At 30.2% G+C, this 17,567-nt stretch overlaps 2 protein-coding genes and 1 long non-coding RNA gene across 4 annotated transcripts; 1 reads left to right on the top strand and 2 right to left on the bottom strand.

The window, feature by feature from the left end:
- Positions 1-2,098: 2,098 nt before the first annotated feature.
- On the bottom strand, positions 2,099-2,920 carry LOC107908939 (classical arabinogalactan protein 1). Its single transcript, XM_016836251.2, has one exon. It carries the CDS (start codon positions 2,654-2,656, stop codon positions 2,303-2,305), a length of 354 nt encoding a protein of 117 aa, XP_016691740.2. The 5' UTR covers positions 2,657-2,920; the 3' UTR covers positions 2,099-2,302.
- Positions 2,921-3,683: 763 nt separating this feature from the next.
- Positions 3,684-8,342, bottom strand: LOC121221463 (bifunctional riboflavin biosynthesis protein RIBA 1, chloroplastic). Its single transcript, XM_041101864.1, has 7 exons — positions 8,094-8,342; positions 6,306-6,702; positions 5,976-6,197; positions 5,259-5,581; positions 4,960-5,089; positions 4,425-4,721; positions 3,684-4,234 (listed from the first exon to the last, which is right to left on the bottom strand). Exons 1-7 carry the CDS (start codon positions 8,144-8,146, stop codon positions 3,968-3,970), a joined length of 1,689 nt encoding a protein of 562 aa, XP_040957798.1. The 5' UTR covers positions 8,147-8,342; the 3' UTR covers positions 3,684-3,967.
- Positions 8,343-14,451: 6,109 nt separating this feature from the next.
- Positions 14,452-16,154, top strand: LOC121221447 (uncharacterized). Of its 2 annotated transcripts, none has more exons than XR_005918849.1 (3): positions 14,452-14,713; positions 14,828-15,035; positions 15,847-16,154. It is a non-coding gene; the product is annotated as an uncharacterized lncRNA (long non-coding RNA). The 2 variants fall into 2 exon arrangements; XR_005918843.1 differs by having other exon boundaries at positions 14,516-14,713; positions 14,828-14,900.
- Positions 16,155-17,567: the final 1,413 nt, after the last annotated feature.

Here is a 17,567-nt window from a genome sequence, read left to right as displayed (position 1 = left end):
AAGAAAATCATTAAGAAAAAGCGACGAATGGTGGAATGAATCATCTTAATTGGAATATTAAACTAATGATTATAGAAAATTGAGAAAAAAGAGATTGAATTATGTTGGAAAAGTTGAAGAAGTTTGAGTGTTGACCAAATGCAATGATGATATGATGAAAAACCAGAGGTTTATATAGAAGACGAGGAAAAGTTGGGGGTAACATTTGAGACGAAGCTTCGAAAACATGATTTTTGAAGATTTTCAAAGGAAAAGACTGAGAAAATCCAATTTTCATTGAGGCGTGGAGGCTTTGATTTGGTTTTATACGTGGACGTTAAGCTTCGTCTATTTACTAAATTATGATTTAGTCACTCAACTTTTAAAAATTACAAAATGATTATTAAACTATTCAAAAGTTTTCATTTAAATGTTAAAATCGTTGTTATATGACCATATTTGTTCGCATTGTCTTCACTAATCGAAAACTCTTCTTCCCCTTCAACTGTTTTTTGATGAAGCAACTTTGAACATCATGAATCAGCGAACCAAAATTTAAACCGTTTTCTTCTTTGATTTCTAACATTGATTATCAGATTTACTTGGATCTAAAGTATATTATTCTACTTGTTGATGAGTACTGATCTATTATACCACTTGTTACTTGGAGCTCGCTAGCCGAATTTTTAAAAAAAAAATCTTAACAGCCCAATTATTTAAATAAAAACTTTCAAATAATTATGTAACTATTTTGTAATTTTTTAAGTTGAATAATTAAAACGTAAATTTATTAATAATTTAGTGATATTGAGTGTAATTTACTCTTTTATTAGATTAATCCCTTAAATGAAATATATTTTATTAATATTATTTATTATTTATAATGTTGGAATTTAAAATTTATTAGAAAACTCTAGGAATTTTGGTGGAAATTAAATAATTGAGAAGGTGTTCAAAACATGTGATGAAATGATATATGGAAACATCAAAATTCAAAGCGAAGAAACAATGCATGTTCCCTCCCCACTTCCTCATTTGCTAGCCTTTACACCAACAAAATAACATTATTATATTTTAAGTTTAAAAAAGAAAAAAGAGGAGTGTTGTCAACGAGACGACGACGTCAAATGCACTCAATTTAGTGGAATCATTACAATTCTAAAAAAAGTTAACTTCTTCTATTAGTCCATATAGTTTGTGAAAGTTTTGGATTTAGTTTATGTGTTTTTATTTGATCAAATTGAGTCCTTGTATTTTTCGAATTATCTAATTTTAGTCTTTATGCATTTTAAATTTTGAAATTTTATTCCTGTTTAATGTTTGGTTAATTTTAATTACTAATCATATACTATTCATCCAGTTGTCGTCAGATTATTTTAAGTCCCTATACTTTTCAATCTTAAAATTGCAGTTTAACGCAAATGACAATTTTTAATCCATTAACTAAATTTTTAGTGAGTAATATCTAGTAATAGTAAGCTAACATGACATGACATCACACATATAATAATATATTTGGCGGATCAAATTTTGGAAATAATATAACTTTATTTAATGAATTTAAAAATTATTATTTGACAAGGATTAAAATTTTAAAACTTTAAAAATACAAAAACTAAAAATAACCAAATAAAAGTATAGTACAATAACTAATAACAAAATTTAACCTTCTAAAAGATGCACTTGACTTGATCTAGACCACCACGTTAGAAATCTTTAAAAATATATAAAAAATGTTAAAAGACAATTATAAAAATATTCAAATATTATTAAAAATATTAAAAATCAATAAATGGCAAATTAAGGTGACTAAATGATATTGGAGCATTTCAAAGAGAACTCACAATGTTGTTGCGCAACTAAGCATACTTGCTAATGGTCTTCGGTAAGTAAATTAATTAATATTAAAATGCTACTGATTACTTTTTTCATCGGACTTTTTTTTACCTCCATTTTGATCGAGAACAATAGCGCCTATCCCACGCTCCGATAACTGTTCGTGGAGATGACGAGTTGGCACCGTCGATGGGGACAGTGTTAGTGTTGCCATTTTTAAAAAATCAGATCACATTTAAGAATACCAAAATCTTAAGATCTAAATATAGAATAAGAGGATTAATTCACAAATATAAATACTATTATATTATATACGAATACAGTAATTGAAATCGCAAGCATAATACATAATTCATAGGCAGTAATATAGGTAATTGTATAAAATTTACCTTTATATAAAGAACAAAATTTCAAAATAAATCTAAGGAGAATACATAAGCTAAATTTTATTTATACTATCATCGAGAGAAGGAAGATCTGGATATGCCTACAGTACCATAGCGACCATCAACACTCCAACCGCAAGAGATCCAGCAGCACCAAACCTAACGGCACTATTCTCCGCTGGTCCCGGAGCTCCGGCAGGAGGTTCAGAAATTGAAGTGGGACTAGCATTCGGTGACAGAGCAGAAGGAGATGGAGGTGACTCAACAGTTGCTGGAGACGGTGTAGTCGCTGACGGAACCTCCGACGGAGACGGAGCAGATATTGTAGGAGGTGAAGAGACCGGTGTCGGAGATTTCTTCTGCGAAGAAACAGGGGACGGCGTCGGAGATTGTGCTATAACGGAGCAAAAAAGCAATGCCACCGTGATTAAGTAAACAAAACGAGAGAGAGCCATTGCCGTTAAAAGAAATGCAAAGAAGGATTTAAAATAATGGAGATTTTTAATTTTCTTCTTTTTTGCCTTAGAGTACGTACGAGGAAGGGGAAAGGACCTCGGGGGGGGGGGGGGTTATATAGATATCAGGATTCAATAATAACCGTTGGATAGTTTCTATCACGGATCTCTGGGAAATCAAACGGTTGTCATTTGCTGTAGTAAGAGGGTTTGCTTTTATGCTTTTATTGCTTTTGCTTTGGCCTTGACTGATTGGCTTTGGCTTCTTTACTACTTAGATTTTTTGTGCTTTTTAGTAACGACTACAAAGCACGGTCGTGGTTTGCATCTTGACCGTTGATGTGGGGCATTATGATTAAATCTGAACCGTTGAAGTTTTTGCTGAGTGGGTCTACATGTTTGCAACGGTCGAGAACCTGGAAGATCTAACGGTTCTAATCAACTGCAAAAAACAAGTACTGTACGGATCTACATGACACCACCTGGAAATAATATTTTAACGAATGATTTATATCTGCAAACGAATTTAAATTTGGATACTTGTAATTTCTTTCTATTGAAAATTTGAATTTTGAAGTTATAATTATTATCTTCCATGTAATTAACAAATGTAGATAAATAATAAATTTGATTTTTTAAAATTCAAATTCAAATTCAAATAATTATAAATATATTAATTTTAATTTTTCTCATGACATAAGTCTAATTTATTACATCGATATATTAATTTTATAGTTGATGCATTATAAATGATAAGCAAATAATTAAAATATTTTCCAGGCATATTTGAAAACTTAAATTTTAAAAATAGTGTAAATTAAGTAATAAAATATTTAAAAATATAACATTTATGACTTGTTAATAACTTATTCAATTGTGATTTTGAAAATTTTAAAATATTTTTAAATTTACGAGTTAAGTGATAAAATCTCATATTGTGATTCACTGTTAGTATATAAATACTTTTACAATCACCAAATATAAATTCTAGATTAAAATTCCATTGTGAAAATAAATGTAAAGTATATGCTAAAAGCATTTTTCATTTTAAATTTTATTAACATAAAATTGGAATTACAACACTAACAAATGAGAGACATGTTGTTTAGAAAAAGAATGAATGGCAATGGCTCTTCCTTTTGTATAGAAATCATATTTTCTACATGGAAGCATATGCCAAAGTGAATGCATAAATCTTCATATTTTTAACCAAGTTCAGAGATGTGATGTATTGATGTCAATTTGTAGCAATGGATCATGTCAACGAGTTGCCTACATCTAAAAGCAAGCCCAAAGCAGCAGCAGCAGATTCTAAGATTCAGATGCAGCATCCGTCGGAGCAACCGTGTTACCATTGCCGCCGATAATGAGACTGTTCAAACTGCCGTTAAAATCTAAGCCATATACGTGACCCAGTTTAGCTCTTTTTGTTTCCAAGTATCTCCTATTCTCCCTTGTAATAGGAGTTAGTAGTGGAACCCTGCTTGCTATTGTTAATCCATAACCCTTGAGTCCACTGTACTTGGCCGGATTGTTAGTCATCAGTTTCATCGTTCGCACGCCAAGATCCCTCAGTATCTGCAAAGAAGAGTCGGAGGTTAAGTTTTGACAAATATTTTTGAGAGGTAAGAAATAAGTAAAATCCATCAGAGCAAATGGGTAAGCCCACGGGTGTAAACCAGGATTCGGATCCTTCTCGATTTATTATTTACCGAACTTTGTTTTTAATTCCATTCATTATTTCTTCGTTTTTGAATTAGATATATACCTGTGCGCCAATGCCATATTCTCTTGAATCAACGGGCAATCCAAGTTCCACATTTGCTTCGACTGTGTCACGACCAGCGTCCTGAAGATTATATGCACGAAGCTTGTGGCCCAAACCAATTCCCCTGCCTTCATGTCCACGAAGGTATACCAAAACACCTCTGCCAGCAGCCTCAATCTGTTTCATTGCAAGGCCAAGCTGATTCCCACAGTCACATCTAGCGGATCCAAATATGTCTCCCGTGAGGCATTCCGAGTGAACCCTCACAAGAATATTTTGCCCATCTCCAATCTCACCCTGTTTACCCCCGAAAAAAGAATCATGCCATATTCTTCAGAATGAATGCTTTTGATCTAAGAAAACCCAAAGTCTAAAAGAATATATAGAATGATGATACATATGGAAATAGAACAGGAAATGTGATGAAAATAGATTAAAACATTTCTGACTTGACTAACCACAAGGAAAGTATTTATACAGGATTTACAGATAATACGTGGAAGTGAAACTTCCTATAAGAATTTACTATCCTCACCTTAACCATTGCTATATGCTCAATCCCATCCAATATCGACCTGTAACAATGGGCGGTGAATGGCCCCCACATAGTTGGAATCCGTGCAGCACCAGCAAGCTCAATTAATTTATCCCTCTTTCTCCTATACCTGTCAAATCATAAGTAGCATTAGAAGTAGTCCTTTCCTTTATTGTTCTTCAAGAACTCAATAGACAATTGATAATAGTTTTGGCAAATTCAACAAATGCAACTTAACCATAGGATGCATGAAAGATAAGTAGAAAGCACAGAGCTGGATATGATACTCATTTATTTACCTAATTAAATCAGCTATGGATATAATTTTCAAGTTCTCCCGCTCAGCAAATTGGCGAAGCTTTGGTAATCTAGCCATGGATCCATCATCATCTACAACCTCACAGAGAACTGCAACAGGGTCCAGTCCAGCTAGCACTGCAAGATCAATAGAAGCTTCTGTATGCCCAGCTCTTTTTAGGACACCACCTTCCCTATACTTCAGTGGGAAAATGTGACCCGGTCGGTTGAAGTCCTCAGGTTTGGATTCTCTAGAAGCAAGGGCCAATACTGTTGTTGCTCTATCATGAGCTGATACACCAGTTGTAGTACCATGTTTTGCATCCTGCAAATTTGATTTTCACGGAACAGAAAAGTTAAGACCCATTGAAATTGTTCAACTATATAGTCTTGAAGCCATCTTTCTGGAACTAAAAGTCTAAAACCAACTAGTCCTCAATCATACGTTGTTTAAAGTATTATAAAATGGTGTATACAAAACTGTTCTATGAACTTATAAAAAAAATATAGGCAATCACGATCATAAATATCTTCCACGCATGTAATATTATCAGCATTCAGATTCAGCCCCCAGTAGGTGGCTATAATTTTCAAAGCATTAACAGTAAGAAACAATTAAGCCTGAAGCTTTAGGTTAGCATCATTGAAGGAACTTCTTTCCAAATAGAAAGTGAAATTATTCATGTATTTGGATGTGGATATGAGACAAAATAACATACCACTGTAACTGTGAATGCAGTGCGGAGTTTCTCTTCATTTTCTCTTTGGTTCACCATCAAAGGAAGCTGCAACCTCTCCAGATCTTCCTCTAGCATGCTCACACAAACGATCCCAGTTCCATGCTTCACAATAAAGGCCATTGCTTCCGGTGTCGCCAACTCAGCTGCCATTATAAGATCTCCTTCATTCTCTCTGTCTTCATCATCTACAACCAATACCATCTGCAACATTAATTCAGATTAGTAAACGAAAGGACCAATATGCAGTAAAATAAAATACAGAAGTATTATCAGCTCAGGGAACAAAAAGAATCCAAGAAAACAACAAACCTTGCCCTGGCGAATGTCCTCGATTGCCTCAAGGATGGAAGCAAAACCTTCAGTTGGACGATCCAAATCAGAATCATCATTATCAATCGGAAAGCCATTACTTGTAGAAGCAGCATCGGCCGCAAGAGTTCCAAATGCTATTGCATCTTGTTGTGCTTCAATCCCTACCGATTTATCATGGAAGAGGGTACCATTTGTTGTAGCATTATTGCCATTCGAATAAGACAGGATGTTGCCTTCTCCAGATACAAGTGCAGCTCTAGTTTTGCCACCACTTTTAATAACAAAGGATGATCTACTATCCAACCGCGTCAAGGCCAAATCAGGTAAGCAGCCATTTGTTAAGAATAGATTTGTGCTGTGCAATCCATTAAAGAATTTGAAACTTTTGGATGACCTGAGCAGAAAGATAGTTCAATAAGAATTTCCAACAATCAAACTGTACTGATAATTGTAAAGACTGCATACAACATTGATAATGCATTAAACATCAATCACTTGGGGTGCGTCCGGACAAAATCCCCCCAAATATTTTCTTTGAACAAACTCTAGCAACTTCAGGCAGAAATTGAGCATTATTAGAATCCTATAAACATACCCAAGAAAGTTACCTTAAAAATTGTACGTAGATATGAGTGGAATGATCTGATGATTGCTTATCAAATTGATCAAATGTGAAATAGCAGCAAAAACAAATAAATTGCTTATCAAATTGATCAAATGTGAAATAGCAGCAAAAACAAATAAGCCTTGTATAGGTTATTCTTTTGTTTGGCTTACTAAAGTTGTACCTTTTATTTCTTTCTAGTTCTAGCCGTTTATTGAACACTAAACACAAAGGCATTTATCATTCAAAGAATTCGTAAATAAAATCGCCACATTGCTTTCCAGCCAAGGCTAAATTTGTATGTAAAGACAGGACATTTTTGACAAAATGGCTAAATTTTTAAGTTAATAGGTAACAATCTCTGGTTGCAAGGTATGGGACTTGGATAGCACTTTAGAAAGTATAAGATTCCCTTGTGCATTTATACAAACTTAGGCTCTCTTACCCTAATAGCTAGCTTTTCAGGTGCAATCCGCCAAACATTCACCGTATCTCTCAGTTGCTAATAAGCAACACTTGCGATGAGCTCAACATTGCAATGTCTGATCGAGGTTCGAATAAATAAAACTAGTGTCATCTGCCGCTCTGATGGTAATACCGGAATTACAGCATTTGTCGAGGTTAGATTAAGCCAGCGCAAAGTCAACCACCGTAAACACCAAAACTGCAAAAAAGCTTGGCGGACTAAAATATGCCTAATGGTAAGATATAGGACAAAGCGTGATGAACTAGTATATACCTAATCCCAAGGTATAGGACTTGGATCTCACATAAAGTACGGAATTTCCTTAAGAATATGGACCTAGGCTCTCTGATCCTAACGCCTAACTTTTGGGTGAGATTCTTCAAAGTTTCATATCACCAGCCATCGGAAACCTTGAGTCGTTTAAAATTAAAGTCAACGACCAATCAAAATAAAAGTGACAGACCAAATCCAATATAACCACAGCGTCTGTATCAGATCGAAACGGAACAATTACTCCCTAAAAATAAAAGTTGACATTTGATTCAAAATTTGAAAGGAAAACCAAATAATAGAAGGAATCCATATTGGAGCAAAAAAAAGAAATGCCAAAGAGAACACATAAGAAACCTAACTTAAAAATAAAGGATTAAAACAAGAATTTTAAATACAAACTATTAGAGCCAAACCCGTAAAAGAAACAGACAAGAGAGCTTACTGAAGACGAGAAAGATCTGCAGTTGAAGGAGAAGATACGTTGAAAGAAGCCATTAGCAGCCAAACGAAGAAGCTAAAAGAATTTTAATGGGAGGAATTTCGGTATTGTAATTTTAAATGTTTGGTCCTCCATTTTTATGTTTATATGTATATATTTATAGAGAGTGCGATGGGAAGGAAGTAAAATGGAAGGTAATTCACGAAACAGCGGCGAATTGTCGTTGTCTAGTTGAGGTCTCAGCCCTTACCTGCGGGTGAGGTAATGACAGCTTGATTGTTTTGATAGGTTTTTAGTCTTACGTGTGTATTTGACACGGTGGAATTCTTTTCAAATTCGTGTAATTTTTAAATTTTAAAAATTAATTAATAATTAATACTTTTTTATATTAAATTTCTTTATTTTTTTATTTTAATAGTTCATGTAAAATAGAGAATCAACATACTGTCTACATTCAATAAAATAAAAATAATATTTAGTCCACAAATTTAGAGTATAAATCTTAAATTATACATGAACTTCGATTTATTCAATTTAATGTATAATTGTATACATTAGCTTTAATTTAATGCAATTATACACGTGAAACTCTAATTGAGGTTCAAATGTATACTTGAAACTTTAATTTTGACATAATCATACAATTTAAATAGATAAATACATTAATTTATTTTTATATTAGATAAATATAATTTATTTATTATGCAATATATAATTATAAAATGACTTTATATCAATAATTGTATTAATAATTTATAATAATTGGATCAAATCAAAATTTTATGTATAAAAAGTACACAAAATCAAAATTCATGTATACATTTGCACATTAAACCTTGGTTTATATGTAATTTTGAGATTTATCCCATAAATTTAGTATTTTTTTTTCTAATTTGGTTAATGAATTTTTTTTGTTCATATTAATCCAAGAACTTGACAATTCTTTTCAATTTTGATCTTCAATCGTTAAGGTATGATTGTGTGGCATTCTGAGATTGTGTCATATCATCACTTAAAAATTCTTAAAAATATATATAATTGAAAAATGTATAATTTTTTAAGAAAAAAAAGATAATGATGTGACATAATATCAAACTATAACACCATCATACCTTAACCGATTCTGTCATCAATTAAAAATTCTTAAAAATATATGTAATTGAAAAATGTATAATTTTTAAAAAATAATAATGTGACATAATATCAAATTATAACACCATCATACCTACATATATAATTGAAAAATGTATAATTTTTTTTTAAAAAAATAAGATAATAATGTGACATAATATCAAATTATAACACCATCGTATCTTAACGGAATCTAAATTCATAGACTAATTTGGAAAAATCTATCAAATTCTAAAGTTAATATGAAATAAAAAAAAATCAAAGGACAATCTAAACAAAGTTATCAAGTATTTAAGGTGTTAGTAAAGACTTGTTAATCAATTCCCCAAATGTGTGTTATGTATATATTTTTTATAATTTATTTTCTTTCACTAATATTATATTTAAGTGTATAATTAAGTTTATATCCCGAGTCAATCAAATACTTATTTAATTGAGAAATGACTAAAATAAATATTAATTTGAACATAGAACACTACGATGATTTAAGCCTCAACTTCTTTCACTAATACTTTTTTTGTCCAAAAAATTCGAAGTCAATACTTTACTTAATAGATTTCGAATTATTTATCGCACCGCTATTTCCTTGAACTCTTTTTAAGTGAGATTAGAAATAAGTTCCAATTGTTGAAATAGGAATTTTACGATTATTTTTTTAATACAATCAGTCCTCTCTATAACAATATTTCAGTATAACAATCAAACTTTCAGTAGAATCGATTTTTTATATTTTATTTGAATCCTCTATAACAACTTTTCACTTATAAAAGCAACATCTATAATTATGAAGTATTTTATTTATTAAATTAATTTTCTACAACAATATATTGTCTGAAATTTTAAGTAAAATTACAACTATTTCATATAATCAACTCTATTAATTATAATTTATTCAATTAAAATAATGTTAATTAAAATATTATTTCAATAAAGTACTTAAATTTTATATGAAAAATATATATTAATAATTTTTTATTAAATAAAATAATATTCAATTAGTGGAATTAAAAGACATCAATTTCATAGACTATTAAGTTTCCTAATTAAATATTCTGCTATGGAAATGGAATATCATAAACTTATAAATTGATTACTTGAATTTAATAACTCATGATAAATTAATTACTTTAATTTGATAACTAATACTAATTAATTGGACTTATTAGATTTATGAACTCCATAATTAGTCAAGTGAAAGAATGTAAAATAAAAGACGTAATGATGCATGCACCCGATGTATGTATTTTAATTTTGTTGATTTGCTTCCCATTTTTTCTTTTTCTTTTTCTTTTTTAGTAGAAAAAGACAGCATTAAGATTATAATAGATAAACCATAATTAAGAGGAAATAGACCCATTGTGATCTCTTTCCAACAAGCTCATAACCGAAACCGGTAGGGCTCTAAATAAATGTATCAAAGAACTACCTATATCAGCACATTTAGTCATGTGATCTGTAACACCATTAAGAGTTTTCGGGATATGTCCGATAAGAATCTCCTAATTCTGACACAATACTTGATGTAACAGCCGCATTTCCACTTTTTTTTTTGAACATAATTCTCACTTTCTTAATTTGATAGAAATTCACGATATAAATTCTATGATAACTTTACAACAATTGACTTTCTATAATAGTGTGTTGTCATAGGTAAAATATTAGCAAATAACTGAAATTGTTATAAAGAAGGTTGATGGTATATAAAATAGAGGATGTGCATATTATATTAATTAATCGTGTTAACTATCTAGGATCATGCCTGATTGAATTATAATTCAGTCTTTTTCTTTATTTCAAATTCAGTCCTGAAAAAACTCAATTTAATAATTTCTTTATTGTTTAAATAGTATTAACATACTTTTTTATTCAACTAAGAAAAAATTTATTAAATGAGTCAAAATTTTAAAATTAGATATATGTTATATTAAATATGTTTAAATATATAATTATCCATTATATTATTCTTCTATGTTGAAAAAGGTGAAATTATTTTATAAACCTTTCTTATCATAACATTCATTGTTCCATTCTAATTATTTACTGACATTTCAACAAATTTTCCATGTTATTAGCACATAATTTTGCTAAATTTTTTATCTTGAACCCCGAACTCAAATTCTTAAACCCTAAACTCTAACATTGAATCGTGAACCTCGAACTCGAACACAAACCTCAAAGTTCAAGGTTCAATACTTGATGTATGAGGTCAATTTTAAAGTTTAGGTTTAGGGTTTAGAGGTTAAAATCAAAATTTGTGGTTTGGGTTTCGAGGTCCTAGGTTTGATGCCTAGAATTTAGGGTTTAAAATTTTTGATTTGGGTTTGAGGTTTAAAATTCACGATTCACGATTTGAAGGTTGGGTTTATAATTGAGGGTTTAAAAAATTTTGTTTGGAGTTTAGAATAAAAATTTGTCTAAATATGTGTCAATGACGAAGAAAAAATTATTAAATAATTAAAAAAAATCATTCACAATATTGTGAGAAAGGATGTATAAAATAATTGCGTAAAACATCAAGTGATATATAAAATAATAATAAATGTAATAATGAAATCGTGTAATTGGCCCACATGAAGATTGAGATGTGTAGCACCATCACCATTCACTAGTCAGCCCACCAACCCAACTGATTAATAAAAATAAAAAAATGCGGCTAGTTGGAAATACTAAATTCATGGCTGACGTTCTCCATGTCTTTTCATCCATTGAATGTTGCAGGAAAACATAAATTCAAGGAACCGGGAATCAATTCCAATAAAACTAAGATTATTCAAATTAAATCAGTATTTAGGGTAATTTACATTTTGGTACTTGAATTTATCTTCAAAGTTCATATTGGTACTTTTTTTTTGTTCAATTAGGTATTTAAACTTTTTTTACCCAATTAAGTATCTGAGCTTGCCTTCATAGTTAAAATTAGTTCAAATAACTAACTACTAATTTCAACAAAAAGAGTACCAATTTAAATCAATAAGCCAAGGTCATATATCTAATTGGACCTAAAAAAACCTTAGGTACCAATTTGAATCATGAAGCAAAGCTTAGGTACTAAAGTAAATATTTATCCTAAATTATTTTTATGTTATAAAAATAATATAAAAATATATTTGAAAAAACTATAAAATAAAATCATTTTATTAAAATAAAGCTAATATTAATATAAAAATTAAGCCTTCGAATCTAAAGGCGGCTGTTAAACTCCGCCCTACCTTCTTCTCCGAAGCATCTTAAGCTAAATATTATGTTGACTGCTCCCTTTTTTTTTCACATAGCCAGCCATCATTTTTGTGGTTGACTTTTACCGTTGACAAATGACCTTTGAAATGTTTGAACATTATCGGTTTTAATTCTTGGTTTTTTTAACACAGTTAAGAATTATCAAACTAATAAATTAAAATATAGGGTAAACTATTAAAATAGTCATTTTTATTTACTTCAAATTATAGTTTAGTCATTTATGTTTAAACTATTACGTTTTAGTCACTTACGTTATCGTATTGTAACATTTTAGTTAGTAAACCATTAATTGTTGTTAACAATGTAACCGTAAACTGATGTGACATGTTAAATCATCATTTCAAATAAAAATTTAGGTTAAATTCTACAATTGGTCCCTATATTTTTTCATTTTGAGCAATTTATTTTTTTCTTTTATGTTCTTTTAACTTATTTTCTTTTTTTTTCCTCTTTATTTTTCATTCTCTTCTGCTTTTTTCTCTGTTTTTCTCCCTTCATAATTTATTTTAATGCAGTTTTCTATGTTTTCTGTTTGTTAAAACTAATTCACAAGCTCACCTCACTTAAAAAAATAAAAGTATAAGGACTAGTTTTAACAAATGAAAAACATAGAAAAACTATGTTAAAAGAAATGGAGAAGGGAGGAAAACAGAAGGAGAAGTAGAAGAAATAGAAAATAAAAAAAAAGTTAAAAGAACATAAAAAAAATTAAATTGCTCAAAACGAAAAAATATAGGAACCGGTTGTATAAATTTTTTGTTTGAAATGATGATTCAACGTGTCACGTTAGCTTACCATTACACTGTTAATGGCAATTAACGGCTCAGTAACTAAAATGTTACAACGCGATAATGTAAGTGACTAAAACGTAACATTTCAAATATAAATAACTAAAATATAACTTAAGGTAAACAAAAGTGACTATTTTAATTGTTTACCCTAAAATATATCATATATATACATAACTTACATGTTATTTATTTGTATAGATTTAATAAAAATATTGTTTTTTTAATATAAGGTCAAAGCTAAAAGATTGTGTGAAAAAATTTATATTTTCACCCAATATCTTAATTAATTCTTAAATTGTGATTTTTATGACACTATTTGTCCACAAATTGTACCGAACAAGTTTGTGAAGTGTTATTTGTTTTGGAGTAGATGAATCTCTTAATAGATTGGTATTGTCCTCGGTCAAGTTGAGTTAGGGTTTGGTCTCTCAATTTTGGCATGAAACACTAATGCTTGAGACAAGGTTCACAAAGTGAAAGTGCTATGAGCTCAAATCCTACTATTTGCAGATGTTCACGTCCTTTTGATAGGTGACCAACGGATCCCTCACATGTTGGATTAAAATCTTCAATTATGAGCACATATGTATAATGTATAATGCATAATGTATAATGAATAATGTTATTATAAAGTGTGATATACAAAATTAAATGACCAATTATGTTATAAGTATCATATGTATTAAAGTGTTATGGAAATAATGTTTAGATACCATAAGTTGTATTTATAATTTGATGAGGGGCCAAATTATAAATACTAAAAATTGATTTAATAATCAGTTATTTAAAGAGGTAGTGATTCCCAAGAAATAGGGTTATCTATTATATTTTTCCATTCCAATAAGAGAAAAATTATTTTTTGGAAAATAAAAATTTGTAAGATCTGAACAAATTTTAATGAATTGATGAATTTATGTATGCTTCCGTATCTAGTTTTATTTATGATCTATTCTTGATGATTTTATTAAATTTGTATAATATTTTAACCATTCTAACATCACATCCTCTTTTAAGTAGTTAAATTTTCATCATAAACGAAAAAAAATCTTAACCGCTTAAATCGTAGATAATGCTAATTTATTAATAAAATGAAGAAACACCATGTAAACTTAAAAAAAGAAGAGAAACCGACCCCTCTACAAGTAGTATGTCTCTTTCATAAATCGTTCTTTGATGATTTTCTTTTGGTTCATTTTCATTGATGTTTGACCGATATTCTTATTATTTGGTAAATAATTGGCTGCTGCCATTAATGCATGTATTCATAATAAATTATTCATACGGTAGCAATTATTGCCCACATAACCCCACTAAAAGAACCGCTGAAAGTAACCATCGGATAGAGGAAATGAAACCCAAGGCAACCAAGAAGGGCTTTGAGTCATAGGCTTCAACAAGGAAGGGACTATCTTCGACCCACATGCACCGAGGCTGAGGTGCTGTCGCACATCAGTTTCGGCAAAGGTAAAAATGTCTGTTGATTGCTTGTTTTTCAGATCCCCTTATCGCCCACATATATAGTCACTAACGCTCGTTTGAATCTCTCTCTCTGGACAATGTCGATGTGCTCCAAAACAGGATCACCAAGTCTCCAACAGCATGCAGAGGGCATCCTTCTGAAACTGGGACATGACGGCGTCGGCATAGGTCGGTAAGTAACTGTTGAACCTTCACCATGTCACCAGTTTAACCTTGGTTGATAAATTATTATCCCATAAGCTATGAAAATTTTGTGTAGATGCATGTTGAGTATGAGATGCAGCACTCAGCATCTTGGCCCAAAATGGTAAAATATCATATAATAGTAAATTTTGCACTTTGAGTACCTCAGAATTTATAATTTAATTTTGATCTCCCATAAAAAAATTTCCGATTACTCCCCTAGAGTACAATGGTCATTCGCCACTATCCCGGTGCTACCAAAAATTTATAATTTCTTTCTTTTTATATAATTTTTAATAATTTTTTTCTATATTTTTATCTTTTATGATAAATTTATAATAAATTTTAATATTTTTAAGACTTTTCTATATTTTTTAAAAATTATTTTTTATATTTTTTAATAAATTTCCATTTTTATCTTTTATAATAATTTATAATAAAATTTAATAATTTTTTATATTTTACAAAGTTTTTTATGTTTTGATAAATTTTTAATTTTTTATATTTTCTGTATTTTCTATATTTTATAATAAATTTTAGTAAATTTTTATAGTTTTGTATACGTTTTCATAAATTTTAATATTTTTCTATATTTGATTTTTTCAAATAATTTTTTCTGTATTTCTAAATTGTAATATATGAATCCAAACCCTTGTAATATTTTGATCATTGTGGCTCAGTTTGGTCCATTTCATATTTTCTCATTAATGAAGCAAATCTTAAACCCTATCGAAATGGAGATAAAAAAGCCCATATCTCAAGTATTTTCTTTTTTCAGATTGTGTTATCTGAAATTGGGCCTTAGGAGCCTGTTGTTTTGTTGCCTAAAGTTATGGAGATCAAAATTTTACTTAATACTGCATATTAGATACTTAAATTTGACAACTAATCCTCGAGATGGACAGTTTGACAACTGTTAGTCTTATTGGTCAAAGGAATCCAGAGTCTTCTTCAGATGTTGTGATCCGTGCAATATACCAAATACTACAGAGAGGATGGATTGTTCGTCTAGAGCATGTTTATCAGGAGGCAAATGATGTAGCCGATCTATTGTCTAATAGTTCAAAAACAAAGGAGTTTGGATATCATTTCTTCAATGAACCTCTAGAAAAAGGCAAGTCAGATTTATATGCTGACAGAGTCGGAATTACCTATACAAGGATAATTAGGCAGTAGCGATTGTTGTTTTCCTCTATTATGTATAAAAAAAATTATATACCTAAATACAAAATTCTTTTATTAATATTGTTTACATAATAATTGGGTTTCAGGAATAGTTCATACCGGATACCGGTTGTGCCGAAAGTTGTAGAAAGAGATTTCCATAACAATCCTTTTATTGATGGGTTATTTATAGGCTTCTCCTCAGGGTTCTCGAGTCTTTATTTAAAGGTCCTTTTTTTTTTCTTCTATTGGGTTGATGAGCTTATAGTGAACCTTGTACACGTTTTCATACACCATTTGAAGTAGGTTTTAATGTCACCATATGACGGACGTCCACAGCAAAGGCTGTCCAATGGGCGAGCCATATTTACTTATGGTCAAAAGTGATTACCTAACAAATATTTTAAGATGCGCAACTTTTTTATAGTAAACGACAATGAGATAGAAACTACTATAAAAAGGTACGGCTTCTGACGGGAAAATTAAGCAAATATGTCTAGAAAATTAGGGAATTGGGTCGATTTTTAAGAAATTTAAAGAAATAGATCAATTTTGGGAGTATCAGTATATAGGTGGTGAAAGTACGTGTTATTGGATGCGTCTTCGTTTCTGTGACGGGCTTACAGGGTGTGCTTTTGCTCTGTAGGCCTGCTATGTTAGCATCTGTCAAGTAGGTAACATTAAGTTTAATTAAGGCCGTTATATAAAAAAAAAGGAAAACATACAATCGTCATATTGAAATTTGAAAAATCAAGAAAACTTCAATGATTTTAATCTTGAGAATCCTGAGATAACTTGTCAGTTTTAAGCTTTTCTTAAATTCTCTCGTCTCCTCCATCAGATGGCAGAGTCTTCATGTAAAATGGATGTTGGGAATTCTAGGCTGGAAACATCTTTTCTTATTTGTGTAGTCATATTCGATCTTTTCAAACGTTTTGAAAAATGTTTCATATTATGTGGTAGAGTTTTCCTATAAGATGAAGATGATATGGGAAGGGTTCTTGAGTTTAATTTCAAGCAAAAGATTTACATGTTGAGAAGGAAGCTGTTGATATTAAATATTTGAAATTATTTTATTAATTTGCTTGAACAAAGGTCATATTTGTTGCAGCAAAAGTTGGAAAATCAGCCAAACAAACTACATTATTTTGAGTAAGTAAATAATTATTTGTCGTTGTTATCTTGTTTAAATTTGGTTAATAACTATTTATTTTTCTATAATATTATAATTTTTATTTTTATTAAATATGTGAAACAATTCACAATTTTTTTTTTGCAAAGATGAGTAAAAAATTAAAATCATTTTTTATTACAACGATCAAACTTTTTACATATTGACATCGAAGTCATTTTTGTATTTGCTCAATCTACAGATTTAGCTTTCAACGAAAGCATCAAACTAACCAAACTTCTGTCAATAATTAGAAGAAAAGCCTCGGATTCAAGCTAGAGGAGAATTTCAAGCTTGAAATATAGAAACCTAACGTCAATG

The sequence above is a fragment of the Gossypium hirsutum genome, chromosome A03 (assembly GCF_007990345.1).
Source record: "Gossypium hirsutum isolate 1008001.06 chromosome A03, Gossypium_hirsutum_v2.1, whole genome shotgun sequence".
In the NCBI taxonomy this organism is placed as follows: domain Eukaryota; kingdom Viridiplantae; phylum Streptophyta; class Magnoliopsida; order Malvales; family Malvaceae; genus Gossypium; species Gossypium hirsutum.
The sequence above is the reverse complement of the archived record's forward strand: the minus strand, read 5'-3'. Positions and strand labels throughout refer to the sequence as shown.